Here is a 26,468-nt window from a genome sequence, read left to right as displayed (position 1 = left end):
TGCCGCGGAGGAACTAAGCCCGTGCGCCACAACTACTGAGCCTGTGCTCTAAGAGCCCATGAGTCACAACTACTGAGCCCACGCACCGCATCTACTGAAGCCCGCGTGCTCTGGAGCCCGTGCTCCACAACAAGAGAAGCCACCGCGATGAGAAGCCTGCGCACCTCAAGGAAGACCCAACGCAGCCAAAAATAAATAAATTGATTAATTAATTAATTTAAAAAGTTTACATACAAATAGAAATCAGAATGGCATTCGGCTTAACAATGATGGAATCTAATTAGTAAGCAGTGGAGCAGTACTTTCAGATTTCTGAGAGGAATTGATTTCTAGCCTAAGGTTTCATGCACAGCCAAATTATCAACTGTGAGAGTTTAAATATATATACTTTCAGACATTCATTTCAAAAATGTTCCTACTATGTATCCTTTCTTAGAAAGCTACTATGGAATATGCTTCAGCAAAATGAGCCAAAAATAATAAATTAAAAAAAATAAATTAAAAAAAAGGATTTCTATATAGGTTGAACTTAGGATCAGCAAACAAATCAAAAGAGGTGCGTGGAAGTGGGGTGGCATCAGGGAATTGTCTTGAAGTTCCGTTTGTATAGCAATCAGTGTTTCTACTCAGAGTATAGGTTTGTTTGGGGTAGTTTACAAAGTATATCATTTAGGTTTAATACTCTCTGCTGTATAAAAACATCTCAAAACAGCTAAACAATAGAGGGTATGCAATCCAGTTCACCAGGGAGAGATTAGCTTTTGTTAAGAGGTGAGGTGCTCCTCCATGCAACTAGTGAAGAGAGGATGGCTATAGACAGATTTGCAGATTGGTGGTAGGAAGTAAGAAAGTTCATGTTTGATGGCTTCCTTTTTCTTTGAGGTATATGAGTCAAGGTCATCATAGAGTATATGGAAGGAAGATGGGAGGGTCAGAGGTTGAGGAGGGTAGTGAAGGTATAAAATATTTGTTATAAAGAGTAGAGGAATAACCTTTTAACAGAAATATAGTAAGACTGCTGGCCAGCATAAGTTTGGTGATGATGAAAGTGACACTAAATCTACTGGACTGTACAATTTTCTCTAGCTGTTTAAGTACAGACAAAGAAAAGGTAAGGGGTTATTATTCAGAGTTAGGTTCATTACCAGGTGAGTACATTTTTAAAAGAATGATTGTAATATCAATGAAGTTTTAAAGATGTTAAAGGACTACTAGTGGGGATATTTCAACAACTGAATAGAATACACTAAGCCATAAACCATAAAGCCTAAACAGCAACATGGATAAATGCTTATGAAACAAGGTTAATTAAAAGAAAGCAGAATACAAAATAATTTTAATGCTAACAGTTATATTCCTGCAAAATTATATATGCATGTAAACAGAAAGGATAGGCAGATAGGATTACAGGTGAATTAAATTTCTTTTATTTTGTTATTGTTTTATTTTTTAATTGTTTTTGTATATTTATCTTAATTTTAAAAACTCTTACTTATGTTCATGTTCAGCTCAGTTCATAGATCTTTTTTTAGAAAGAGCTTTATCTAGTCTACCAGTCATAACTGACCGTTCTGTCTTCTTTAAAAGTTGCTCTATAGGGCTAAAACCAAACTCATCATAGGGCCAGTCTATAATTTCTGTGACTGTCACTAAATTCATGGATCCTTGGTGATAGAGAAAAAAACCTCAGAAATGTAGCTGATTTGCTGAACTAGGCTTAAAGTCATTTCAGCTGTCATAATTTATTCATTTATTCTACAAATATTTATTGAACTTATACTATTTGTCTGGCATTGTGCTGGGCACCAGTGAGACAGGCTGGGACCTGGGACCCTTTGCTGCAGCGCTGCAGTGCTTGTACCTGGACACACCCCTCCTTCAGCAACAAAATACAAAGACACTGTCCGGGACTAAAAATAATTGCATGCCTGCAGTTAGGGTAAATTCTGGACCCAAAAGATACAAAGAGACCAAAAAACCCAACTGCCACTTTTGAAGAGCCTGGAGCAAAAGCAGGGGGTGGGGAGCAAAAGCAGGGTCCTGCGGATGCCCCCTGCCCACACCACCACCTAAGGGGTGGGCAAAACACCTAAGCCACCCCTCTGGCCGGAGCTCTGGACACACCCCTACCCTCACCCCATGTAAGAAACAAGCTTGCCCCCCCTCAGGGAGCCAACAAGCAAGGGAACCTGTTGTTTGTTCTCACTGCCCACTGCTGCAGCAGGGGCCCCAATAAAGCCTTGCCTGAATTTCTTGTCTGGACTCTGATCAACTTCTACTGATTAAGGAGGCCAAGAACCCTGGTTGGTAACACCAGGAATATAGAGCAGAAAAAAGAGTCTTTCACAAGTTGGGGAAAAAAAGGACAGGAAAATCTTTGGTCCAAGACTGACAATCACAAAGGGCTTCAAATTAGCCTTTTATCCTTATTTACACATGAAGTTATAAATGTAGTCATTAAAAAAAAAACCAAATCTTTTGACATATAATTCACATACTATAAAATTCACTTTTTTAAAGTGTTCAAGTCAGTGGCTTTTAGTGTATTCACAGAGTTGGGCAACCATCACCACAGTCTAATTTCAGAATATTTTATCACTCCTAAAAGAAACCCTATATCCATTGATCTTGCATCCTACAATCTTCAACTCATTTATTAGTTATAATAGTTTTTTTTGTGGCTACCTTAGCATTTTCTATATACAAGATCATGTTATCTGCAAATAGTTCTACTTCCTTTTCAATCTGAATATCTTTTATTTCTTTTTCTTGTCTATTTGCTCTGGCTAGAACTTCTAGTACAATGGTGAATAGAAGTGTTGAGAATGACCAACTTTCTCTTATTCTTGATCTTAGAGGGAAAGCTTTCAGTTGTCTTTCACCATTAAGTATAATGTTAGCTACGGGGATTTTTATAGATGCCCTTTACCAGGCTGAGGAAGTTCTACTTCTAGTTTGTTGAGTGTTTTTATCATGGACTTGTCAAATTTTTTTTCTGCATCTACTGAGATGATCGTGTGGTTTGTCCTAAATACAGTCATTTTCATATTACAAAATGAATTTGTTAAGGTAAATATTTTAAATATACCAAAATTATTAGAATTCTGCTTGGATTTCAATCATTTTTAATACATGAAGAACTTAAAAAATGGAAGAGATCAAGCTCTCTCTCTGGATCTTTCAGAGACCCTGGATTCAAAGACTATTCCTGCCCTCACAGAGTTTACAGCTATGTAAATAAAGCGTTATCTGCTGTAATGGAGCCCCAGACAAGGCCAATGATAGCACAGTGGAAATTATACCCAAATTTGCAGGGGGTCATCAGGAAAGGTTTCGGAAAGGAGTCATATGAGTAGATTCTTAAAGGAGGAGTAGAAATATGCATGCAGGTCAGGGGAAGGATTTCAATCAGAGAGAACCATATGTATAGAGTTCTTTATATTATTCAGCCATGAGAAAGAAAGAAATCTTACCATTGTGACAATGTGGATGGACCTTGAGGGCATTACGCTAAGTTAAATAAGTCAGAAAGAGAAAGACAAATACTGTATGATATCACTTATATGTAGAATCTTAAAAGGCCAAATTCATAGAAACAAAGAGTAGAATGGTTGCCAGGTGCTGGGGGGTGGGGGAAATGTTGGTCAAGGGGTAAACATTTCCAATTATAAAATGAATAAATTCTGGGGATCTAATGTATAGCATGGTGATTATAGTTAACAATACTGTATTATATATTTGAAAGTTGCTAAGAGAGTAGATCTTAAATGTTCTCACCACAAAAAAGAAATGGTAATTATGTAAAGCGATGGAGATTTAACTACCCTATTGTAGTAATCATTTTCCAATATGTGAGTGTATCAAATCAACACACTGTACATCTTAAACTTACACAATATTATATGTCAATTATATCTCAATAAAATTGGAAGAAAAATAAAGAGAGAGACAGTTTGTCACAGAAATCTGTACCCAATAGCCTCAGACTCAGGACATAGATTCCCAGAGTATTTATTGAAAGAAGGTGTACCGAAGTCACAACAGAAAACTAAAGATTTGACCATATAGAAACTGTAAAATTCTAGATGTCAAGTCATAAACAAAATTAAAAGACAAATATTTGACACAAATATAACAAAATGCCAATATCCTTATATGTAAAGAATTTATGTGAATTGATTGCTAAAACCTAAGATCTTTTTTTAAAATTGAGGTAAGAACATATAGCATGAGATCTATTCTCTTAACAAATTTTTAAGTATATAGTGCATTATTGCTAACTATAAGCATAATGTACAGCAGATCTCCTGAACTTATGCATCTTGCGTAATTCAAACTTTATACAGGTTGAACAGCATCTCCCCATTTCCCTCTCCTCCAGCTCCTGGCCACCGCCATTCTACTTCCTGCATCTCTGATTCTGACTATTTTAGATTCCTCATGTAAGTGGAATCATGCAGTATTCGTTCTTTTGTGACTGCCTTATTCACTTGAAATAATAGGAAAATGGGCAAGATATGAGCAAACAATAAGATTTAAAATACTATCTTTTGTTTACCAATTTTCAAACAAAATAATAATAGTTAAGGGAAGGAAAGTAAAATAGGCGTTTTCACACTTTGCCAATATAAGCATATTTTGGTACAACCTTCATATTGAGGTTGGGGGTAAAAAAAAAAAAAAAAAAAATATATATATATCTCCAGTCTTAAAAGCGTTCAAATCCTCTAACTCTTATCTCTAGAATTCCATACTAAGGAAACTATCAGAGATTTTTTTCATAAAGTTATTAATCTGAACATTTTTTAGAAAAGAGAAAGCTATTTTTAAAACCTTCAAATGTCTAACATTTGGATTAAGTAAATTATGGCACATTCAAACAATGGATTTGTTACCTAACTATTCAAAATTTGACTTCCAAAAACTGTTCAATGATGTGTCTTCATTTTATACTTGTCTGTATTTTTCTAGATTCTCAACAGTGAGACTATATTTCACCTATAATTAGAGAAAGAGACAAACCACTTTCTCAGAAAATATTTTTAAACAAAATAGACACGATTTATTTGTTTCAAAGGAAAAATATCATAGTATCCTTCATTTCATCTTTCCCCATAAAAAGACAGTTAAGTTTAAACATTTTCTAGGTTAAAATCTGAGCGGCTAATACCATTTCCTTAGGACTATTCTCCACAATCTCTTAATCTTGAATGAGTGATAGATTTATAAACCTAATCTCTAAAGGAAGAAAACCCAGTGTGGAAATGATATGCTTCAAATCACACTCTTAGTGGCACTATTTGGCCTTTGATTCTTGGGTCTTGTGCACTAGGGCTTTTTATTTTTATTTTCTTTTCTTTCAAAACAAAACCAAAAAAAACAAAAAACCAACAAACAAAAACCTTTATGTTGATTAAATCTGAGAACCATTGATGAAGAGGCTGAGATTATAGTTTGGGTCTAAGAGTAGTTCTACTCAAAGTGCAGTCTATGGACCAGTAGAATCAGCTTCTCCTGGGAATTTATTAGACTGGTAAATGCTTGGGCCCAGTGCCAGACTTACTGAATCAGAATTTCAGGGGTGAGCCAGGTGATTTTTCTGCAGCCTCAGGTTTAAGAAGCACTTGTCTAGAGGAAATTAAGCAAAGAAGCTAACAGTATGCAAAGGGAAAGAGGTGCACAGCCCACCTAATGTTCAATGTATATTTTTTAAAGCATATACATTATTATATAATATTCTAAAAACAAACCTTTTTTTTTCTTGTTATGAACTAGAAAGTATGGCTAGAAAAAATTTTCTTGGCTTTGGACTAAAAAAGGTTGACAGGGCTTAGGATTAAAGGGCAAAAGGAATCTGTAATTAATTCCTGGTTCCATGCAGCTCACTAAATTAAGGCTAAGGGTTTCACATAGGAATTTGGGAACTGTACGTATGCAGTAAATATTTTGGTTATATTTCTCTCAAGCCATGATTGCTTACTGGTGGGTGGCCATTTGAAGATGATGGGATCTCAAACCCAACCATTTCTTTCAACCTCTTTCCACTTTGGAGTCATGACTCAGTAGGCAAAATTCAGTAGTCATGCTTCCCTGGTGGTCCAGTGGGTAAGACTCCACTCTCCCAATGCAGGGGGTCTGCGTTTGATCCCTGGTCGGGGAACTAGATCCCACGTGCATGCCACAACTAAGAGTTCACATGCCGCAACTAAGAAGTCCGCATGCCGCAACTAAGAAGTCCGCATGCCGCAACTAAGAAGTCCGCATGCCGCAACTAATAAGTCCACATACTGCAACTAAGAAGTCCACATGATGCAACTAAGAAGTCCTCATGCTGCAACTAAGAAGTCCACATACTGCAACTAATAAGTCTGCATGCTGCAACTAAGAGTCCACATGAGACCTGGTGCAGCCAAAATAAATTAATTTTTAAAAATTAATTTAAAAAGAAAAGAAAATTCAGTAGTCATGTATCATCTTTGGTGACTGGCTTAAAGTGTGCTTTACGGAGCCCCCTCATTGACAATGAAAGGTAAGCGAAGGGGATGGAGAGGAAAGGAGGGAGAGACAGATGAAAAGGTTAGACTCTACTTCTTTGAACCCCTTGCCTTTAACCGAAACAGCTCAGCTTTTACCTTTTTGTGTCCACTTTCCTGTGGAATATACTTGAACAAAGAGCTCTCAAAAAAAAAAAGAAGAGCTCCCCTCTAAAAAAACATTTTGAAATTTTCTATTCTCTACTACATATTCTCACAATCCAGTAAAAAGCCATAACTGTCTTTTCCCCCCATGAGATCAATGCTCCTTGTTAACTATCTATCACCACAACTTGGCTGTCAAAAAGGACTCACAAATGCATAATAGGCAGGTGGTCCTGCTTCCAGGCCTCCCTTCTCCAACCACTATCATTAGGGATGAATAAACTAATAATGTTGCAAGTTGCTGTGTTGGATGTGAGGCAAAGCATATTATATAAATCAGCCTATAAACTGAAATAGACAGTACCCTACCTAAGAAGTTAACTATAGCTATAAGTATAAAGTAAAGAGAATAATATTTTCAAGAAGTAGAATAGCTCTGTAACACCAAGTAAGAGAAGTCCTTCAAAGTAGTCACCTTGGGAGACAATTCACTCCAGTAATGCTCCTATTTAAAACATTTCCAGAACCCATCTTTTGGAACTGCAAAAACCACCTAGCCAACTCACAAAACTGTGAGACATAATCAGTCATTGTTTTAAGCCACTAAGCTTTGGGGTATTTGTTATACAGTAATATATAAGCAAGACAGAAATCTTTAAATCACTATGATTTGGAGGATATTTAAAAGGAAATGATTAGGGACTTCCCTGGTGGCGCCGTGGTTGAGAATCCGCCTGCCAATGCAGGGGACACGGGTTCAATCCTTGGTCCGGGAAGATCCCACATGCCGCAGAGCAACGAAGCCCATGTGCCTCAACTACTGAGCCTGAGCTCTAGAGCCCGCAAGCTGCAACTACTGAGCCCGCGTGCTGCAACTACTGAAGCCCGCACACCTAGAGCCTGTGCTCCGCAACAAGAGAAACCACCGCAATGAGAAGCCTGTGTACCGCAATGAAGAGCAGCCCCCACTTACCGCAACTAGAGAAAGCCTGTGTGCAGCAACGAAGACCCAACACAACCAAAATAAAAAAATAAATTAAAAAAAGATACTATCAAAAATAAAAAAATAAAAGGAAATGATTAGCCTTACAGAAAAACTCTAGCTATCTACAATGTACAGGGAATAGGTTGGTCTGATAACAAAGTTTGGCTGTATCTTTAAATAAACAGAATACAACATCCTTCAGATAATAAGAAAATAACATTTTGTACGAGAAACAACTCTTGGATGCATGGGATCAGCACTACGTCCCCAACTCTCCCATCTTGAGTTTTTGCTTTTTTCCTTGGGGTCTTCTAAATTCTATCTATACTGACTTTAGGAATATGCTTATCTCCTTTTTTTTCCTTCACCTGAACATGGATAAAAAATAATTTTCCATTTTTCCCTAAGTACACTAAATATAAGGCTGCATTTTCTTTCTTAGAATAATTATACAAAAAAAGAAAGGAAGCACAAAAGTATAAAAACAGGTAAATGCGTTAAATATAGATTTTAGGATTCTAAGATAAACTTAAGTATAAACTTTGGATCCTAAAATAACTAAATCTAGCCAGAAGTTGGCTGGCCCTTTTTTTCCCTCTCCACCCAGTTATCAATTTGTTGTCCTTGACCACAGGACCACACAAGAAGCCAAAACCACAGAAGACATTTCAGAGCTGTCTCATTTCCTAAAGAAGATAAAAGACTAACTTATTAAACCAAGAATTCCAGAGAACAGAATTTTTCTTCTTTAAGTATCGAAATTAATTTTTTTTAAACTTTAGGTATTTTGATAAAACTCTTTTAAAATGTACACTTTCACTTACACACTTTTTTTTTTTTTTTTGCGGTACGCGGGCCTCTCACTGCTGCGGCCTCTCCCGTTGCGGAGCACAGGCTCCGGAGGCGCAGGCTCTGGACATGCAAGCTCAGTGGCCATGGCTCACAGGCCCAGCCTCTCCGCAGCATGTGGGATCCTCCTGGACCGGGGCACGAACCCACGTCCCCTACATCAGCAGGCAGACTCCCAACCACTGTGCCACCAGGGAAGCCCCCACACTTTTGTTTTAATCACAGTGTATAGGCTATAACTTAACTTTTTCTTGATGACTCACTGTTAACACTAATATACTATGCTAAAATATAGTTTTGTTCTCAGCATCTATTATGGACTTACATCCTTAAGCATCAAACCAAACCAATCATCAAACTCCTAAGACTGTGTGTTAAGAGTAAATATGGTTCACTTTTGCCACTTCTATTCAACATAGTATTGGAAGTCCTAGCCAGAGCAATTAGGCAAGAAAAAGAAATAAAAGGCATCTGCACTACTGTTGGCAGATGACATGATCTTATACGTAGAAAATCCTAAAGATCTACCCCCCCAACTGTTAGAATTAATAAATGAATACAGCAAAGTTTCAGGACACGAAGTCAACATATAAAACATATAAAATCAGTTGTGTCTCTAGACAATAATAATGAACAATCTGAAAAGGAAATTAAGAAAATAATTCCATTTACAACACATCAAAAAGAATAAAATATGTGGGAATAAACGTAACCACTGAAAACTATAAAATGTTACTGGAAGAAATTAAAGAAGATACAAATAAATGGAAAGATATCCTGTGTTCATGGATGGTAAGACTTAATATTGTTAAGATGTCAATACTTGCAATATTCGACAACATGGTTGGACATCATGCTAAGTGAAATAGGCTAATCACAGACAAATACTGCCTGATTCCACTTGTCTGAGGAATATAAAATAGTTTAATTCATGAATCAAAGAGTGGAATGATGGTTGACTGGGGGAGAGGGAAATGAGGAGTTGTTGTTCAATGGGTATAAAGTTCAGTCAAGCAAGATGAATAAGCTCTAAAGATCTGCTGTAAAACAATGCACCTACAGTCAATAATATATTGTAAACTTAAAAATTTGTTAAGAGGGTAGTTCTTTCCACAACAACACAAAGGATGTCAACTGCCCAAAGCAATCCACAGATTTAATGCAATCCCTTTCAAAATCCTAATGATATTTTTTGCAGAAATAGAAAAATCTATCCTAAAATTTGTATGAAATTGCAAAGGATCCTAAATAGTCAAAAAAAATCTTGGAAAAGCAGAACACAGTTGTAGGACTCATACTTCCTTACTACACAGCTTACAGTCATCAAAAGAGTATGGTACTGCCTCATGCTGGTCAGAATGGCCATCATTAAAAAGCCTACAAATAACAAATGCTGGAGAGGGTGTGGAGAAAAGGGAACCCTCCTACACTGTTAATGGGAATGCAAGTTGGTGCGGCCACTGTGGAAAACGGTATGGAGCCTCCTCAGAAAACTAAAAATAGAATTACCATATGATCCAGCAATCCCACTACCGGGCATACATCTGGACAAAACTATAATTCAAAAAGGTACATGCACCCCTATGTTCATAGCAGCACTACTCACAATAGCCAAGACATGGAAACAACCTAAATGTCCACCAACAGATGAATGGATAAAGAAGATGTGGCATATATATACAATGGAATACTACTCAGCCATAAAAAAGAACGAAATAATGCCTTTTGCAGCAATATGGATGCAACTAGAGATTATCATACTAAATGAAGTAAGTCAGAAAGAGAAAGACAAATACCATATGATATCACTTATATGTGGAATCTAAAATATGACACAAATGAAACTATCTATGAAACAGAAACAGAATCAGGGGCATAGAGCATAGACTGGTGGTTGCCAAGGGGGAGGGGGTGGGAGAGGGATGGACTGGGAGTTTGGGATTAGCAGATACAAAGTGGTATATACAGAATGGATAAACAACAAGGTCCTACTGTATAGCACAGGGAACTATATTCAATATCCTGTGATAAACCATAATGGAAAAGAATATCAAGAAGAATGTATATATATGTATAAATGAGTCACTTTGCTGTACAGCAGTAATTAACACAACTTTGTAATTCAACTATACTTCAGTAAAAGATAAATTAAAAAAAAAAAGAGTGTGGTACTAGCATAAAGACAGACACACAGACCAATGAAAGAGAACAGAGAGCCTAGAAATAAACCTGGCATATCTGGTCAAATGATACTCGACAAGAATGCCAACACTATTCAAAGGGGAAAGGACAGTCTTCAACAAATGGTGTTAGGAAAACTGGATATCCACATGCAAAAGAATTAGATTGGGCCCTTATCTTACACATCATACAAAAATTAACTCAAAATGTATCAAAACCTAACCATAAAAGATAAACCTATTTAAAAAAACTTAGAAGAAAACACAGGGGAAAATTTCATGACACTGAATTCGGCAATGATTTCTTGGCTGTGACACCAAAAGCACAGGCAACAAAAGAAAAAAATAGGTAAACTGGATCTCATTAAAATTTAAAACCTTTTGTGCATCAAACGATACTATCAACAGAGTGAAAAGGCAACGCATGAAATGGGAGAATATATTTTCAAATCATAATATCTAATAAGGGACTTCTATCCTGAATATATAAAATACTCTTACAATTCAACAATAGAAAGACATATAACCCAATTAAAAAATGGGCAAAGGATTTCAATAGACTTTTCTCCAAAGATATAAAAACGGCCAATAAGTACATGGAAAGATACTAAACATCACTAGCCATTAGAGAAATGCAAATCAAAACCACAAGATACCATTTCACACCCATTAGGATGACTATTGTTTAAAAAACAAAACAGAAAATAAGTGTTGGCAAGTTTATGGAAAAACTGGAATGCTTTACATTGTTGGTGGAAATGTAAAACGGTACAGCCACTGTGGAAAATGGTATGGCAGTTCCTCAAAAAATTAAACACAGAATTACCATATGATTCAGCAATTCCATTTCTGGGTATATATCCAAAGTAATTGAAAACAGGGACTCATATTTGTACACCAATGTTCATAGCAGTTTTATTCACAATAGCCAAAAGGTGGAAACAACCCAAGTGTCCATCGATGAATGTGGATAAAAATAATGTGATATATACATACAATGAATTTTATTCAGCCTTAAAAGGGAAGGAAATTCAGATGCAAGCTATCACATGGATGAACCTTGAAGACATTATGTTAAGTGAATATAAACCTGTCACAAAGAGACAAATATTGTATGATTCGACTTATATGAAGTACCTAGAGTAGTCAAATTCATGGAGAAAGAAAGTAGAAAGGTGGTTGCCAGGCGCTGGGGGAAGAGGAAATGAAGAGTTAACCGTTTAATGATTATGCAGTTTCAGTTTGAGAAGATGAAAAAGTTCTGGAGATGGATGGTGGTGATGGCTGGGCAACAATGTGAATGTACTTAATGACACTGAACTATATATTTAAGAATGGTAAATTTTATATTATATATATTTACCACAACTTAAAAAAAAACAGTAAACATGGTACAAGAGAAGTTCTACTGTGAGTTGTTAACTTTTCGTTAGAATGCACTCCACACCCCACCCTCATCCCTTGAAGTTAATCCAGAGCAATGTTTATATCTGGCCACTCAAAATAATATGCTCATTTTGCAAGACAGACTCATTTGACAGGAATTACAATATCATATGTCAATGTTTGATGGGTGTTTTCTGGGTAACCTAAACACTGACCAATTGCACTATCTCTACAGAGCCTGCCCTTACCCTAACATGCAGTCAGTGAGCCATCTCTGTCAAGTGACATTTAATAGGGTGCTCAGTCATTGTGTCTGAGCAACAGAAGAAAAGGATGAGTTATTGTCCTAAAGTTGCAGAGAGAAAAACAGAACACATAAGCCTTCCCATGAACTAGGGTTGCCAGATTTAGCAAATAAAAATACAGGACACCCTGCTGTTTATCTGAAATTCAAATTTAACTTGGCATCCTGTATTTTATCTGGCAACACTCTGAAGTATTGGAAGTGAAGAAAAAATAAATCAAACAATCCAGAGTGTTTTGGGGCTACTGAGGTCTTAACAGGGATCCTAGACAGGGAAAAGTAGAAAAGCCCAGTAAAAACATATTGGTTAACAAAAAAAAAAGTACTGGTCTCCAGATACCATGCCCCTGCTTAATTCAGCTCAGGAGCTCTTTCCTGCTTTCAGTATCTGTGATCCAAGACTTACTTTGTAAAGTTACAAAGATAAGTCAGAGAATGGTAGAAAGAAAAAGTAAAGAAGGATAAATCAAAGCTAGAAATGGGTGAGAACATACCCAGCTTCCAGTTAGGCAGGCCTTGCCTCAAAAAGGAACCTTAAACATTTAACAAAAAGGAACCTTAAACACTTAACATAAAAATCAGAGGAAATCAGATTTTGACCTGGCTCAAAGCAGAAAAGAAACAATGATGGTGAGTGTGCTATAGCCATACAGTAGGAGGGACACGGGTAGCAGAACACCAGAGACAGTGGTGGGATCTCCCCACTCCCCTAAACCGTATCACTGCTTAATTTCCATGGAGCCTGCTAAGAAACTCCAGTCACTATTTTACCTACTAATACGCTGAGCCCCAGTGACAATAATGCCACTATTAGTCAGGCAACTACTTCTTAGCTCATAAACTCCCGCAGCTTGCCAGCCATTGTTTCATCACTCAGCAATATCATCCACTTCCCCACGGAACCGGGGCCAAAACTGAGGTCGCCGAACCCTGTCTTAGCTTCAGGAAACTGAATCTGTTCAGGTCATCCTCTTAGGAATCAACAAAAACAGGTTTCAGGCTTTCTGTTCTTTGAGAATCCCATCTTTAAAAGGCCTGTGTTCTTGTTTATTACTGACACTGTTCACATAGCAGTAACCCCTGCCTGATTCTGGTCTACTGAGATATAAATGGCCCATATGGCCTGATCATACTTCAGTAGTATTTAGGAATCTTTGATATTTCTCACACTAGGCCAGCCTGGAATGTCTACCCCTCCAGTGGAGGAAAGGGGAGGGGAGGTATCCAGGAGCTAAAAGGGTAAAATAACTGAGGTCATTCCTCCAACCTGTCCTGAAGCACTAGCTGACCAGCTACACTGAGTAAGGTTTAAAGGCTGTGGCTAGCCTCCACAGTTCTTCTCTAGAGGGAGCAGTTAGTCGCTAGGGCAAGAGGAGGGGTGTCACCTGGGTAAAGCTCTTTCAAGATTATCTGGGCAGCCTCTGAGGCACACTGACCAATAAAAATTTCTGCAGCCTTGGCCCTGACTTTTTTTTTTTTGTAAACAGAACATAAAGGGAAATCAGCTGATAAATAGAAGCTTCTATGTAAATGACATTAGATGCATGAATTGAGAGACTGAATATGTTCAGTTCTATGCTCCCAACATAAGCACCACAAGTAATCCCCTAGATGCCCTTCCTTTTTTCCCACTTCATGTAACTAGTGACATTTTTCTCACTAAAGCACTCTGCCTCACAGCCTCTGCATTGGTCTCATTCATTCACCCACCCATTAAATATTTACTGAGTGCTACCATGTGCCAAGCACTGTGCTGGGCGCTGGAGATACAAATTAATAATGTACGGTCCTTGCCTCCAGGGCAGTCCCATGGCGTCCTCAGGGCCAGCCTGGTAATCCCAAGCCAGCCCTGGGCAACGGGAACACGGTGCCCTTTGCAACAGGTAAGAGCGGTAGCAGGGGACTGGCAAAGTGCCAGGCCAAAGGTTTTCCCAAGGTAAAACGGGATGTGAGAGCGATCCCAGCCCGGCTCAGGCAGACACCAAGTTGGGAAGCAGGGGCCAAAGGGGCGGAGGGCGCAAAGGACCCGGTTGTGCGGAGGACCCCGCCGCAGTCGCCGGGCTGAGTGCTGAGCGGCCGCGCTACCCCAGAGCCGTCACTGGAGATGTGGGTACAACGATGACTACTGGGCGCGAGTCAGCTGAGGGGGTGTCTCCGAAGGGACACTTTGAGGAGACAGCTGGGGTGGATCTGGGGTGACGCCCAAAAGGATGGTTGGTCCTGGGTGTTTGAGGGTTCGGTGGATGGCAGAGCTGAAGGGTCAGGACAGGACTGAAGACGAGGTCGGTCCAGAGGGTCGAGGAAGACCGGAGGGTGAGGTTGCGGCGACGAGGGGGAAGGGCGGAAGGGAAGGGGCGCTAAGGGTTGGATAGGTGGGCAAACTGAGGGCTTTTCTCCTAAGGGATCATTTGGAACGCGAGGGCAGTGGGTCTCCGGGACTTCTTCCGATCCCGAAGAGACGTCCTACCTGGTTTCTCGCCTCAGTTTAGTCCTACGGCGTAGGCGGCGGCGTAGTCTCGCGCCCTGCAGGGGTCGTGTTGCAGCCTGGACCAGCAGGAGCCCCCCTTCTCTCAGACAGCTTGGTAACGTCCGGTCCCCCCTGCAGCTGTGGCGCCGATGGTCCGATCTGAATTGCCTTCATGCCGCCCCTCAGGACGGCCAGTGGTTCGGTCCGTTGTGGGCCAGCGGGTGGTCGCCCACCTCCCCGCTCCTGCGGCTACGCGCGCAGCGAGTCACGCGCAGTGCTTTCCCGCGAGGGGAGCGAGCGGCGAGGCTTCAGCCGTGGCCCCGCCTTCTGCGGCGGCGCCCCGCCCCTTCGGGGGTGGTGCCGGGCTAAGCGGGCTGGGGTGTACTGGAACCCGGAGAACCCTCGCCCGCAGCCTAATTGGCCTGTGGAAGGCAGGTACATTTGCGCACCCACCTTAGCCTAATGCCGCGATTCTCTGCCTGACACCGCAGTAGAACCTCTTGGGAAAAACAGAAAAACAAAACTAAAGCCTGACCTCAGCCGAGACCAGTTGAACTGGAAGCACGGGTAGGGTGGAGTAGGGGTGGGATGGTGTCCAGCCTTGATATTTTTAAAAGCACCCCATGCGTAGCCAGGGTTAAAAAGCCCGGTAAAACCTAGAACGGACAAAGACTGTCTCCTTTGGCTAAAAATTTAGTCAGGCTTTTCTGGGTCTGCCCTGGACTTAGGTTGACTTTGGGCTTTCCTCTTTGTCCTTGTAGAATCCAGTTTGAGCAAGGATCTCACTAAATCAGTTTATTGGAAGTTCTCCGCCCTTGGTATCTGACCATCCTTGGTGTCTTATCACCTTGGCCTGCCTTCAGCACGAATTCTGTTGAGTTGGTCTACCAAGAATCCCCCTTACCCCTGATGTTTCTTCTTAGTAACTGCTATGATCATGTCCCTCCAAAATTCAGATGTTGAAATCCTAACCCCCAAAGATTAGTAGGTGGGGCCTGCGGGAGGTGATTAGGTCATGAGGAGCTCGCATGATTAGGATTAATAGTTTTATAGAAGAGATCTCACAGAACTCCCTAGCCCAATCCTCCAGGTGAGGAAGTCTGTGACAAGAGAGCACTTAGCAACCATGCTGGCACCTTGATCTCAGACTTACAGCCTCCAGAACTGTGAGACATTTGTTTATAAGCTACTCAGTCTGTGGTGTTTTTTGTTTGTTTGCTTGCTTGTTTTGTTTTGTTTGGCCGCATCGTGGGGCATGCAGGATCTCCGTCCCCAACCAGGGACCGAACCCGTGACCCCTGCATTTGGAGCACAGAATCTTAACCACTGGACCACCAGTGAAGTCCCTGTGGTGTTTTATTATAGCAGCCAGAGCAGATTAAGGCTGTAATTTTCCACCCACTGACCCCTACCCTGCTCCTTGGCTAATAAATTACCACTTGTCTTTGTTGGGGTCTGAGTTGAACTCAATCTCTCCCCCACTGCAGCACCCATTGCAGTGGTTCCTATAGCTACTCCATAGTCCCTGCCCCCCTCAACTCCCGTAAATAATATCTGCCTTACCATCTTTAACAAGTGTCATGAATAATTTTTACTTTAACGGAACTCATGCACTTCCTGCTCCTAGGCAGGGTGTATGTGGGACACTGAGGACTGTGTTGTCTTCTTCTTCTATCCAAAGAGGGGTGGGGGCAGGTGGTCATTCAACAAATAGTTATTAGAACCTCACTAGGTTCCATCCTCTGTGAAAGAGTTGAGACAGAGAGCCTGTGCTCTTCCAAGACCCAGGCTTGTTGGGTCAAGGAAGCAGATAAATGTCATACTGTGTAATGCACCCTCAGGCTTCACAGAAGGCATGTGAGCTGAGGTTTGAAAAATGAATGGGAGGTAAAGGGTGTGAAGGAATCAGCATGTGCAAAAGAACAGAGGGGCAAAACAACTGATATGATTGAGATGTGGGACGTGATGGAGAGAGCACAGCAGAGATGGTCAGGGGTGTGATAATGAAGAGCCTTCCATGACATGCTAAGGAGTTGGGACTCATCCAATAAGCAGTGGAGAGACACTTTATGTGAAGGCAGGAATGGTAAATCAAATATGAATTTTCAAACTACAATTCTGGGGGCAAAGTGGAGAGGGCTAGGACCAGCCAGGGAGACCAATGGAAAACTGGATGTTTTGCAGTTAAATGGTGCAGGGTGGGGACTTAGCCTAAACTAGGCCAATTGGAATCCCTTCCCTGAAAATTTGGATTTGGGAGAGAAAGAATTACACCCTTACTCATTGTTAGACTTATAATGGAAATTTGAGAGTGCCGAGCGACCATCTTTTACTTGTCAAATGACCTGAGTAGCAGAGAAAACCAGTTTGCTGAGAAGTATCAATCTGTTGCCTAGAGAGAAGTCAAGTCTAGACACAAAGAGACTACTCCCCAGCTTCCTGGGGCCCCCAGCAGCTGGTTCTACTTCTTACTGAGGCGAGCTTGATTGTTGCCCTAGGTTGATGACATATCCTTCTATCCATTCATATAGTCTCATTTTTGGCTTCAGCAAGTGGGGGTTACTTCCTGTTATTTGTGTTAAGGGATAATTTTTCAAAAAGGTAAAATCATGAGTCTTATACAAATATAAAATAAATCTATATTAAACTCACTAATTAACGAGAGAACCAGTAAGACACTAAGACTGGTTCACATGAGTATTTGACTTTTAGAAATGTAAATTCTCTACCAGACAAAATTAATTTGCATCACTGGGAATAGGAATTATTTGCATTGTTATGGGCAAAAATATTTTGCATTATTATCAGTATTTGAACAGATTTGAACTTAAGAAATCTCACTCTAGTTGGAATGTAGATATTGAATTAGAGGAAAGTAAAGAGACCAGTTAGGAGACTGTGGTAATTATGATGAGAAATGGGAGGGTCTGAATTAGGACAGTGGCTGAGGGGTTAGATAAGAGGAGATAGATCTAAGAGAGATTAAGTGTATAGAGTCTATAGCAGTGGTCCCCAACCTTTTTGGCAACAGGGACCAGTTTCGTGGAAGACAGTTTTTCCACGGATGGGGGTGAAGATGGTTTAGGAGGTAATGCGAGCGATGGGGAGCGGCAGATGAAGCTTTGCTCGCTTGCCCACCACTCACCTCCTGCTGTGCGGCCTGGTTCCTAACAGGCCGCAGACCGATACCGGGCTGATCTATAGGACTTAATGATTAATGTGTCATTGGGGGTTGGGGGTAAAGTAGAGTGAACAGTCTAGCATGACTCTCAGGATCCTCCAAACGCTGAGTTTTCTCCAAAACTCTTTGTACATATCTTAGAAGATTTGGAGCTAGAATTACAGGGAAATGTTGGGGCTAGGACAGTGCTCCCTTGTTTCTCTGTTTCTGGCAGTGGTAAATATGGTTATTTCCCCCACAGTTTCTTATAGAAAAAGATGTTAAGGATGAGCCAAATGGTCCCGTGACCTCTCCCTGTTCCTGAGAAGCTGTAGATGAGGAACAAGTATAAGCCTATGTAAGTTGGAATCACCTCTCTGTTTTTGCTATTGGCAGCTGTTCCATCTAGCTCAAGTGAAAAGATCTCATCACCAACCCAACTTCAGAAAACCCCTCATGGGGTGCTCTCCTGGAATGAAACAGTGTCTTGTCTGTTTCCCTTTGGACATCTGCTTTATTCTTCTCTCTATAGACTAGACACATTGGCGTACTTATCTTCATACTTATAGCAAGTCATGGCCACTTTAAAACGGAGGCCTCTCTTCCTGAAACTACATGACCTTTTAGTAACTATTCTCATCACTGACTTAGTTTCTTGGAATTCTAATTCCCAGAGAGAGCAGGTATATTGGGATTATATATCCACTCTTCACCAGTTGTGGCTGGGAGTAGTGGAGTCAACTGGCACAAATATGGGACAACCTAGACCCACCCCATCATCAGGAGCTGTGTGGGAAGAGTCAGTAATCTATGGATTTAGCACCATTGAGTAAGTCAATGGGCTCATTTGATAAACCAGTACCTGCATCTTCTGTAGCCCACCCACAAAGTCCTTTGGTTTTATCTTCAAAATATATCCTCTATTCATCCACTTATTTTTTCACTGCTTCCACCCTAGTCTAAGCCACCACCATTCCATGCCTAGACAACTGTAACTGCCTCCTAAATAGTCTCCCTGATGTCACTTTTGCACTCCTATTGCCCGTAGAATAGCCTGACCAATCTTTTCAAACTGGCTTTAAAGCCCTCCACTGCTTCTCATCAGGCCTATCTAACCACACTCCCCTTTGCTCACCATGTTTTGTCCACACTAGTCTTCTGTTTCTTATATACAAAGCTTGCTCCTGTCTTCAGGACTTTACACTACTTATTCTGCCTGGAATGTCTTTCCATTAGATTTTTGCAAAGCTAGATCCTTCTAGTCACTTAAGTCTCATGTCACATGTTATTTCCTCAGAAAGTCCTTTTCTGACTACCAAATATAAAATTAGCTACCCCTCCCCCCTCACAGCCTCTCACTGTTAAAGCAGCTGTTGCAGTATCTTCATAGCACTTATTATCTGAATGATCTTGTTTACTTTGACATTGGCTATTCTACTAGAACATAAGCTTCATGGTAGCAGAAACCTTTTTTGTTGTCTTTCACCGTATTGGCAGCATCTAGAACAGTGCCCAGACATGGTAGATGCTCAATAAATATTTGTTGTATATGGATGAATGTGATGAAAGGGAGTGTGTGTGTGTGTGTGTGTGTGTGTGTGTGTGTGTAATTGGAACCTTGAAAGAATGGAATGTGTGGGGTCAGTTTAACTATAAAATCATTTTATTTTGTTTTCTACTCTTTTAACCTATTTATGAGACTTTTACTTCATGAATTTTCTGGTCAATTTTAGGTAGCAATCAGTACTTGTTACTTTAAGTTTCACTTGAATAATTAAGATGTCCACACTAATGAAATTATTTTTTAAACTTCTTACTTTAAAATTAAAGCGTTTCCCATCTCTCAGCTTGGCCCTATTGCAGGTGGCCATTGCAGGGCTTAGTAGATGTCTATCATTTCCCACTATCTCTTTCCCATGCCCCAGTTTGCTAATCTTCTTTCTCCAGGGTTTGAGCAGGGTGGAGGGAGAAGAAGGTTCTTACTTGACTAATACTGTCATAAACTAGTTTTAGTGTTTGGCAGGTATCTAAACCTGACAGGAAATTGGGTGTCAGTGAAGGCTCCCAGAGGAAGTGACCAAAGCCACTGAGATTGAAGATCAGATACACATTAGCTAGATAAAGGAAAGAATATATTCTAAGAGGAGAGAACAGAAAGGGCCAAGGCACAGTGGTTTCTGAAGATAATGGAACCTTTGGGGAATTGCAAATAATTTAGTATGTGCAGCAGAAAGTGGCGATGAAGCTGGGGAGGTAGGCAGCACCAAGGCAGGAAAGCTATGATGATTCACTAAAGGACTTTAAACTGGCAAATGACACGATCTGATTTGTATTTTTGAAAAATCACTCTCTGTGGTGTGGATCATGGATTGGAAAAAAGCACAATCAAAGGCAGGGAGACCTGAGAGGAGGATGTTGGCATAATCTAGGCAAGAAACAATGAAATCAATGGGATTGGGAACAAATAGGAAGAGAAAGACTTGAAGACATTTCTAAGACAGAGTATATGGAACTTGGTAACAGAATGGATTGGATTAGAGCAATGGAAGGGAGCTGTCCAGAAAGACTTCCAGTTTTTTGGTTTGAGCTACTGAGTGGTAGTGCTATTCAGGGAAACAAGAAAAATAGTCAAAGAAGCAGATTTAAATATTCTTTCATTATATTTGTTCATTTATTCAGTAGACATTTATTAAAGGCCCATTATATGTTATGAATAGACAAGTAAATCAATGATTACAATGCCCTGTGATAAGTGTCACTGACAGAGGTATACACAGGGGAGCAATTGAATAAACAGGACAGATATATAAAAGTCACACTGAGGAATTAGGGTAAGCTCTTGCAGGAGACAATGCCTAATTTGAGTTTTTAAAAAATTGAGGTAAAATTCTCAGAACATAAAACATTCTCATAACCCTTTTTAAGTATACGATTCACGGGCACTTAGTACATTCACAATGTTGTTCAACCATCACCTCTACTTAGTTCCAAATATTCCGAGTTTTGAAGGGTGACTAGGAATTTGCTTGATGACAAAGGGGGTGAGGGAAAGCATTTTAGGATATGAGAAGAGCATGCTTGACCACATGAAGACCAGAAATAGCATGACTGGAGTGAATGCAGATGGGGGAGAAGTAGAAGACAAGACTAGAGAGGGCCTAATAATAATATGTTCAAATTTTACCTTGATCCTGAAGGCGTGCAAAATTCTTAAAGGGTGCTAAGCTGGGGCTTGACATGATCAAGTTTGCAGTTCAGAAAGATAACTCTGGAAATGGTACTGGTGATACTTTAGATAGGGGAAAGCCAGGAAGATGAGAGGGGAGATTTTATGCAGTAATCCAGGTCAGAGATGATCAAAGTCTAAATGAGGACAATGGTAGTAATAATGGAGGGAAGTGAAAACAGGACATGATGAAGTTGCTGAATTTACATTACTTGATGACTTATTAGACATCAGACTATACAGGAAGAGTATTGTATGATTCCCGTCATTCTGCTTTGGGTGAATGGGATGATGGTAGTGACATCCTGGGGTGAAATTTTGGGGGAAAATGTTTAATACAGGTTGGTGAGTTTCCTGAGATTCAAGTAAGTGAAGGGTCTTAGAGTCAGTTTAATAAATGGATCTGGATCTCAGAAGAGAGATCTAGGAAAGAGAGAGAGTTGAGAATCTTCTTTCTATTGGTAAATAAAGTCATGAGATTAGAAGTTGTCATTCAGGAAAACTATACAAAGAAAAATGAGCAGAGAACCTAGGGCTGAGCTTTGGGAACTAACATTTAAGGTGTGCAAAGAGGATAGAGCTATATGGTTAAAAGATGTGGTCATACTGAGGCCAAGATAGAGTTTAGGAGCAGGGGGAAAAACTGGAATGGAAGTGAAAACGTAGTTGGGGGGGGGGAGGGAAATATTGGTCTCGTTCAAAAGGGGTCTATAGACCAATGATATCGCTTGGCCTAAGTTATTATCACTGGGGCCCTAACAGACAATACAAATCTCTCTACTCGAAAATCAGCAATTTATTACTTATCTATAAACTTGTTAGAAGCAATTTCCCAAGTACATACAATTTCTTCTCAAAATAATTTTATGGAATGAAGACAAATGTTCACCAATTATGGCTTATGTCCCTCAAGAAAAGATTTTTTTAAATCCCCTGCAGTCTCCCCCTCCCAGTTCTGAGGCCTGAAAAGGTATCAGTTCTTGGGTCAAAGGGGTCAAAGAGAAGAGAAGGTGGCAAAATCTTGAGCTGTCCTATCAAGGCAGGAACCACCTCCATTCTTTCTTTGGTCCAGAAACTCTCCTTTAGCTTCTTATGACCGACTTTTCATAGCTGCCTCTTCCTTTTGCTAACCAGGCCCTGAATCCCTCAGATAAACCTGAGAAGGGTACCTGGGTGAATATGTTTGTGGGGAGCCCTGGCAAAATTTATGGTTGCTCTGGGTATGGGAAATAGGGCCCAAACTAAGATTCTTAGGTACTATTTTCTTTTCCCTTCCCCACCTTCCCCCTCTTCACCCATTATTTCCACATTTGCTTGTATGGATTAAAACTTGGAAGGGTTGGTAGAGGGAGGCCTGACATCGCTTTTTCTTGAAATGCTATAACTCTGACAGATGTCTGGGGGCCCTTTACCTTTCCTTGCCTTACCTGGGCATAGCCTTCTAGGGAATGAAGAGGCTGAGCCCCTGGAGTGAGAGTGGAAGAACAGGTTTATGCTGGTTTCCAGGGACTCTAATCTCTCCTTATTAAGTTGTGTGAATACAAGGGAGGAAGAGCAATGACTGACTCCTTTAGGGCTTCCGTAAAGGCCTCTACTTTTTAAAAGGAAAGCTGTTTTTCTTGGACATTTTGGCCCTCATTGTCTTGCCGGAAGTGATGAGGGCCCCAAAGCCCTGTTTGTGGGAGAACGCATAGGCAGAACGTTGAGAGCTTGCATGTTTCCATTTGGTCCGGCTTGGGTGTGGCAGTGGATGTCTCATGCAATGATGAATTCTGTCAATAATCTAAAGCCAAAGCATGGGGGACAGGGTTTTTATCCACAGAGGCAAAGGCAAAGAGGGTCATGAATTATATCTGGGTAGATTCCCTGTTCCACTCACCTTGTCCACACTGACGGGCCAGAATAGTGGTTTGAGAAATTGGTACCCAATCACAGGCAACATACAGAGGACCACACTGAGGACAATACTCAGCCACATTTGCGGCAGGTTCAGAGTGTTCCTGGCCACACCTGTAAACAATGAGCCAGAAGGGAAAGGCAGAACCAGAGCCTAGAGGAAGGGGGCTGTCAGCCAGAACTTAGGTCTATCTCTTCAGTCCAAAGAAAGAAGTTATTGATTTGGAGGCAGTTAGTCTCCTGAGAAATAATATAAATGTGAAAGGATTGCACTGAGGTTAGGTCCTTGGTGCAGCCAAAGTCACTGTGAATTCACATGCCTTTGTCTCCCTCTAAAGGCCGGGCAGGGCAGGAGAGGTGGGGGTAGGTTATAGGAATCCTAGAGCATTGGCCTGGACACAAAAATGCGATAGAGGGTTTTGGAAGGGAAAAATGAGTGGCTTGACAAGAGGTAGAAGCCAGCTACATCTACACATCTACTCTGTATTTTGTCCTCATCACAGTGGAGATGAGAGAGAGGGAAATTAATGTGGGAGATAAGAAGGCAGTATGCCACAGTAGAAAGGACATTGGACTGGGAACCAGGAGACCTAGATTTGAGTCATTTTTTAAAAACCTCCAGTCTCTAAAATGGTGTAATAATCCTTGCCCTGTCTATCTCACAGGATGCTTGTAGAGACCAAATTAGGTAAGAAGCTTAAAAATATCTTAGAGACTCTAATGAGGTAAAATATTTCACCTAGCTAGATTTTGAGTCCTTTTAGGGCTGAGACCATGTCATAATCATATATATATATATATGATATATATATGACAGAGCCTAACACATAGTAATAGCTGCTCAGTAAACATTTATTGAACAAATGTACTTGGTTCACGCTACCACCCCCAGCCCCAGCCCCTTGCCACAGACTGGGCAGAATCTTACCTAGGAACTGGAAGATGTTGGGGAACATTAGGCACAAGCCATCACTGTACAGGAAGAATAAGATGCAAAAGTAGAAACCCAGGCTACCCCAGGTGAAGATGTGGCTTATCATTGTCCAGTAGGTTGTCTCCAGGGCAATCTGAAAAGCACCCTCTTATGTTCATTAGTCTACAACCTGGGACCTGTCAGCCGCCTCCCTTCTCCAATTTTGTAAAGGAAGATGCTCCCTTCCCACCTTCCCCCCCTCCTTCCCTTCCTCTCTTCCAGACAGGCTCCCCACCCAATCCCCTTACCCCACCACTGGCCACACCTGCACTGTGACCACGCAGAGCAAGGAGGTCTGCACTATCATGGAGAAGGACTGGTAGTCGGAGATTTCCTTCCCATCACTGCGCACTGAATTGTAAACGGTCCCCATAGGGATAAAGAACAACACTAAGGAACTGTAGATCCCATGCATCAAACACTTCACAAATTCCTTCTTGTTGAAATAGAGGTTGTGCTGGCCTGGCTCATACAGCTCTGGGAAACGTAGGCTCCATGTTTCATTCACATCCTGGAAGCACCAGAGGGTAAGAAGGAAGGCTCAGGGTCTCTCCATAGAAGATCCCATTTCTAACAGACTAGAGGCTTCTCCCCTTACTGAGTCTGCTGTTAGGCTGCCTAGGAGTTTCCTCATGGATTACTTGAGAAGTGGAACCAGAGAACAGAGCAGTGACCACAGACCCTTCCTAAAGTCCTACTCTCCAGGCAAGGATATATGTGGTGGAAGAAAGCTAGAAGGGCAAGATGCGGAGTTAAGAAAGGGGGCAATTAGGATTGGGAATAGCTGAAGGGAGGACTGGAGCTTGGGATGGGGAAGGCAATTGGGACATGAGTCCCCAGTTTTCAGTGTTCCTTTAGTTGAGTATCCTTTGTGTCAAAAGCCAGTTGGAAGAAAGTGGGAAGCCAATGGAGACAAGTTAGTCCCTTAGAGGTATGTGTGTTCTGTGATGTGATGCTGCTCCCATTCCCATAGCTACTGGGAATTCAGGTGAGGGGATTCTCTGCGTGGGTGACATTGGATCATCTTTATCTGCTAAATCCGAAACTTTGGATAACAAAGCTGGAGGCTTGTTTTGAGATGTTGTGGATCCCTAGAGTTAGACCATTGAAGCTGGATAGGACTGTTGAATGACATAATTCACCCCCCTTGTTGCTCTGAGGCTGTCAGCTACTTTACGGAGAATTTCCCTTCCTACCCCGATGGAGACCAGGAACCATGATCCCATGATGTCTTCTTTCAGCTATCTTATTCCTCTTTGGAGGTCCCTTTTCTATTCCATGTGCCCAGGACTGGAGATTGGGTAGAAGAGGAGGGAGAGGTAGGGCACCAGGACCCTCAATGCCCAGGGAATTTCTGAGAGGGCTAAATGGTATCCCCTAGGCTGACTCCCTATGATTCAAGGCATCATACCCCTACTCCCATGTTTGGCCTTCAGGATTCCCACCTAGGCCTCCCTGAATTGGCTTATCTCATTATCTCTCTATGGGTCGCTCCTTTCTTGAAGCCCCTTGCTTTACCTAGTCCTGCACCAATAACTCTATTTCCTTTCACTTTTGTACACACTCGATTTACTGTGCAGCACAATTTCTGTGTTTCTCTCTACAAAGATAAAATTCACACAGGAAAACCTGGATTTCTACAACTGATGTTTATTCTCTGTGGCAGAGGATTCTTTACTTTATCCAATGATACCTCTGTAGGTGATCAGCTCCCTCCCTTGCTCTATAAACTATTCCATTTACATTTGACTTTGTAGAGCTTGGCTATTGCTGTCCTCCTCACTCCTGGGAATACTCTTCAAGGGCCCAGGGGCTTCAGCCCTAAGAGGCTTGCTGCTGGTCTTACCTGGTCAAACAGACTCAAGCCCAGGACAGGGAGGGAGGTGTAGACCAGGTTGTAGAAAGTGATAAACCAGGTATCATAAACTGTCTGGAAGAATACCAAGGAGATTTCTTAGGCTCTTCTCTTCTCCAAAGTCTCAGTTCCACCTCCCAGGTCCAAGAGAAGCCCTTCTGCCCTCCACCTACCCATCACCATACTAACCTAGAGCAGGATTTGGATTTCCGAAATCTGACTGAGAAGGCTGACCCCAGACTCTGTTTGGTCCCTGGGTCCCAGGCTGGGGTAAGCCCACATCAAACTTGTTTGTGGCAAACCTGACAAGACTGATTTAGACCAACCCCGCCATGACCTGTACTGCTCCTCCCTACACAGAAAGGACCCTGAGTGGCTGCTAGGGAATGCTAGGTGTAGCCCTGCACTCCCAGGCATGTAAGCCTCTGGGTTCTTTATCTGCTTTATGGCATTCAGTAGTTTCTATAACCCTGGACATTTTCTAACACTGGTAAGCAGAATAGACCCGATGACCCTTCCCCAGCTGGGTGCTTCATTCTGGGCCTAAGA

General features: G+C 41.2%; 2 protein-coding genes across 3 annotated transcripts in view; both read right to left on the bottom strand.

Annotated features, from left to right (window-relative positions):
- RUSC2 (RUN and SH3 domain containing 2) overlaps positions 1-18,765 on the bottom strand; it is a 70,323-nt gene extending 51,558 nt beyond the window's left edge. The window contains exon 1 of the mRNA XM_022600101.2: positions 14,810-18,765. The gene's annotated coding sequence lies outside the window, so the exon portion shown is untranslated. The remainder of the gene's footprint in view (positions 1-14,809) is intronic.
- A 93-nt stretch (positions 18,766-18,858) lies between these two features.
- Positions 18,859-26,468, bottom strand: part of LOC111188071 (phospholipid-transporting ATPase FetA-like) — a 97,200-nt gene continuing 89,590 nt past the window's right edge. For both annotated transcript variants that reach the window (XM_089913381.1, XM_089913380.1), the window contains 5 exons: positions 25,911-25,994; positions 24,330-24,575; positions 24,020-24,158; positions 23,075-23,205; positions 18,859-22,978 (listed from right to left, as the gene is read on the bottom strand). In XM_089913381.1, the coding sequence (XP_089769507.1) occupies positions 22,787-22,978; positions 23,075-23,205; positions 24,020-24,158; positions 24,330-24,575; positions 25,911-25,994 (792 nt within the window). In that variant the 3' untranslated portion in view covers positions 18,859-22,786. The remainder of the gene's footprint in view (positions 22,979-23,074; positions 23,206-24,019; positions 24,159-24,329; positions 24,576-25,910; positions 25,995-26,468) is intronic.

The sequence above is a fragment of the Delphinapterus leucas genome, chromosome 6, assembly GCF_059928025.1.
Source record: "Delphinapterus leucas isolate spDelLeu-1000000601 "Yukka" chromosome 6, BTC_Dleu_Yukka2, whole genome shotgun sequence".
In the NCBI taxonomy this organism is placed as follows: Eukaryota; Metazoa; Chordata; class Mammalia; order Artiodactyla; family Monodontidae; genus Delphinapterus; species Delphinapterus leucas.
Note: the sequence above shows the minus strand (reverse complement) of the source record. Positions and strands in the feature narration are given on the sequence as shown.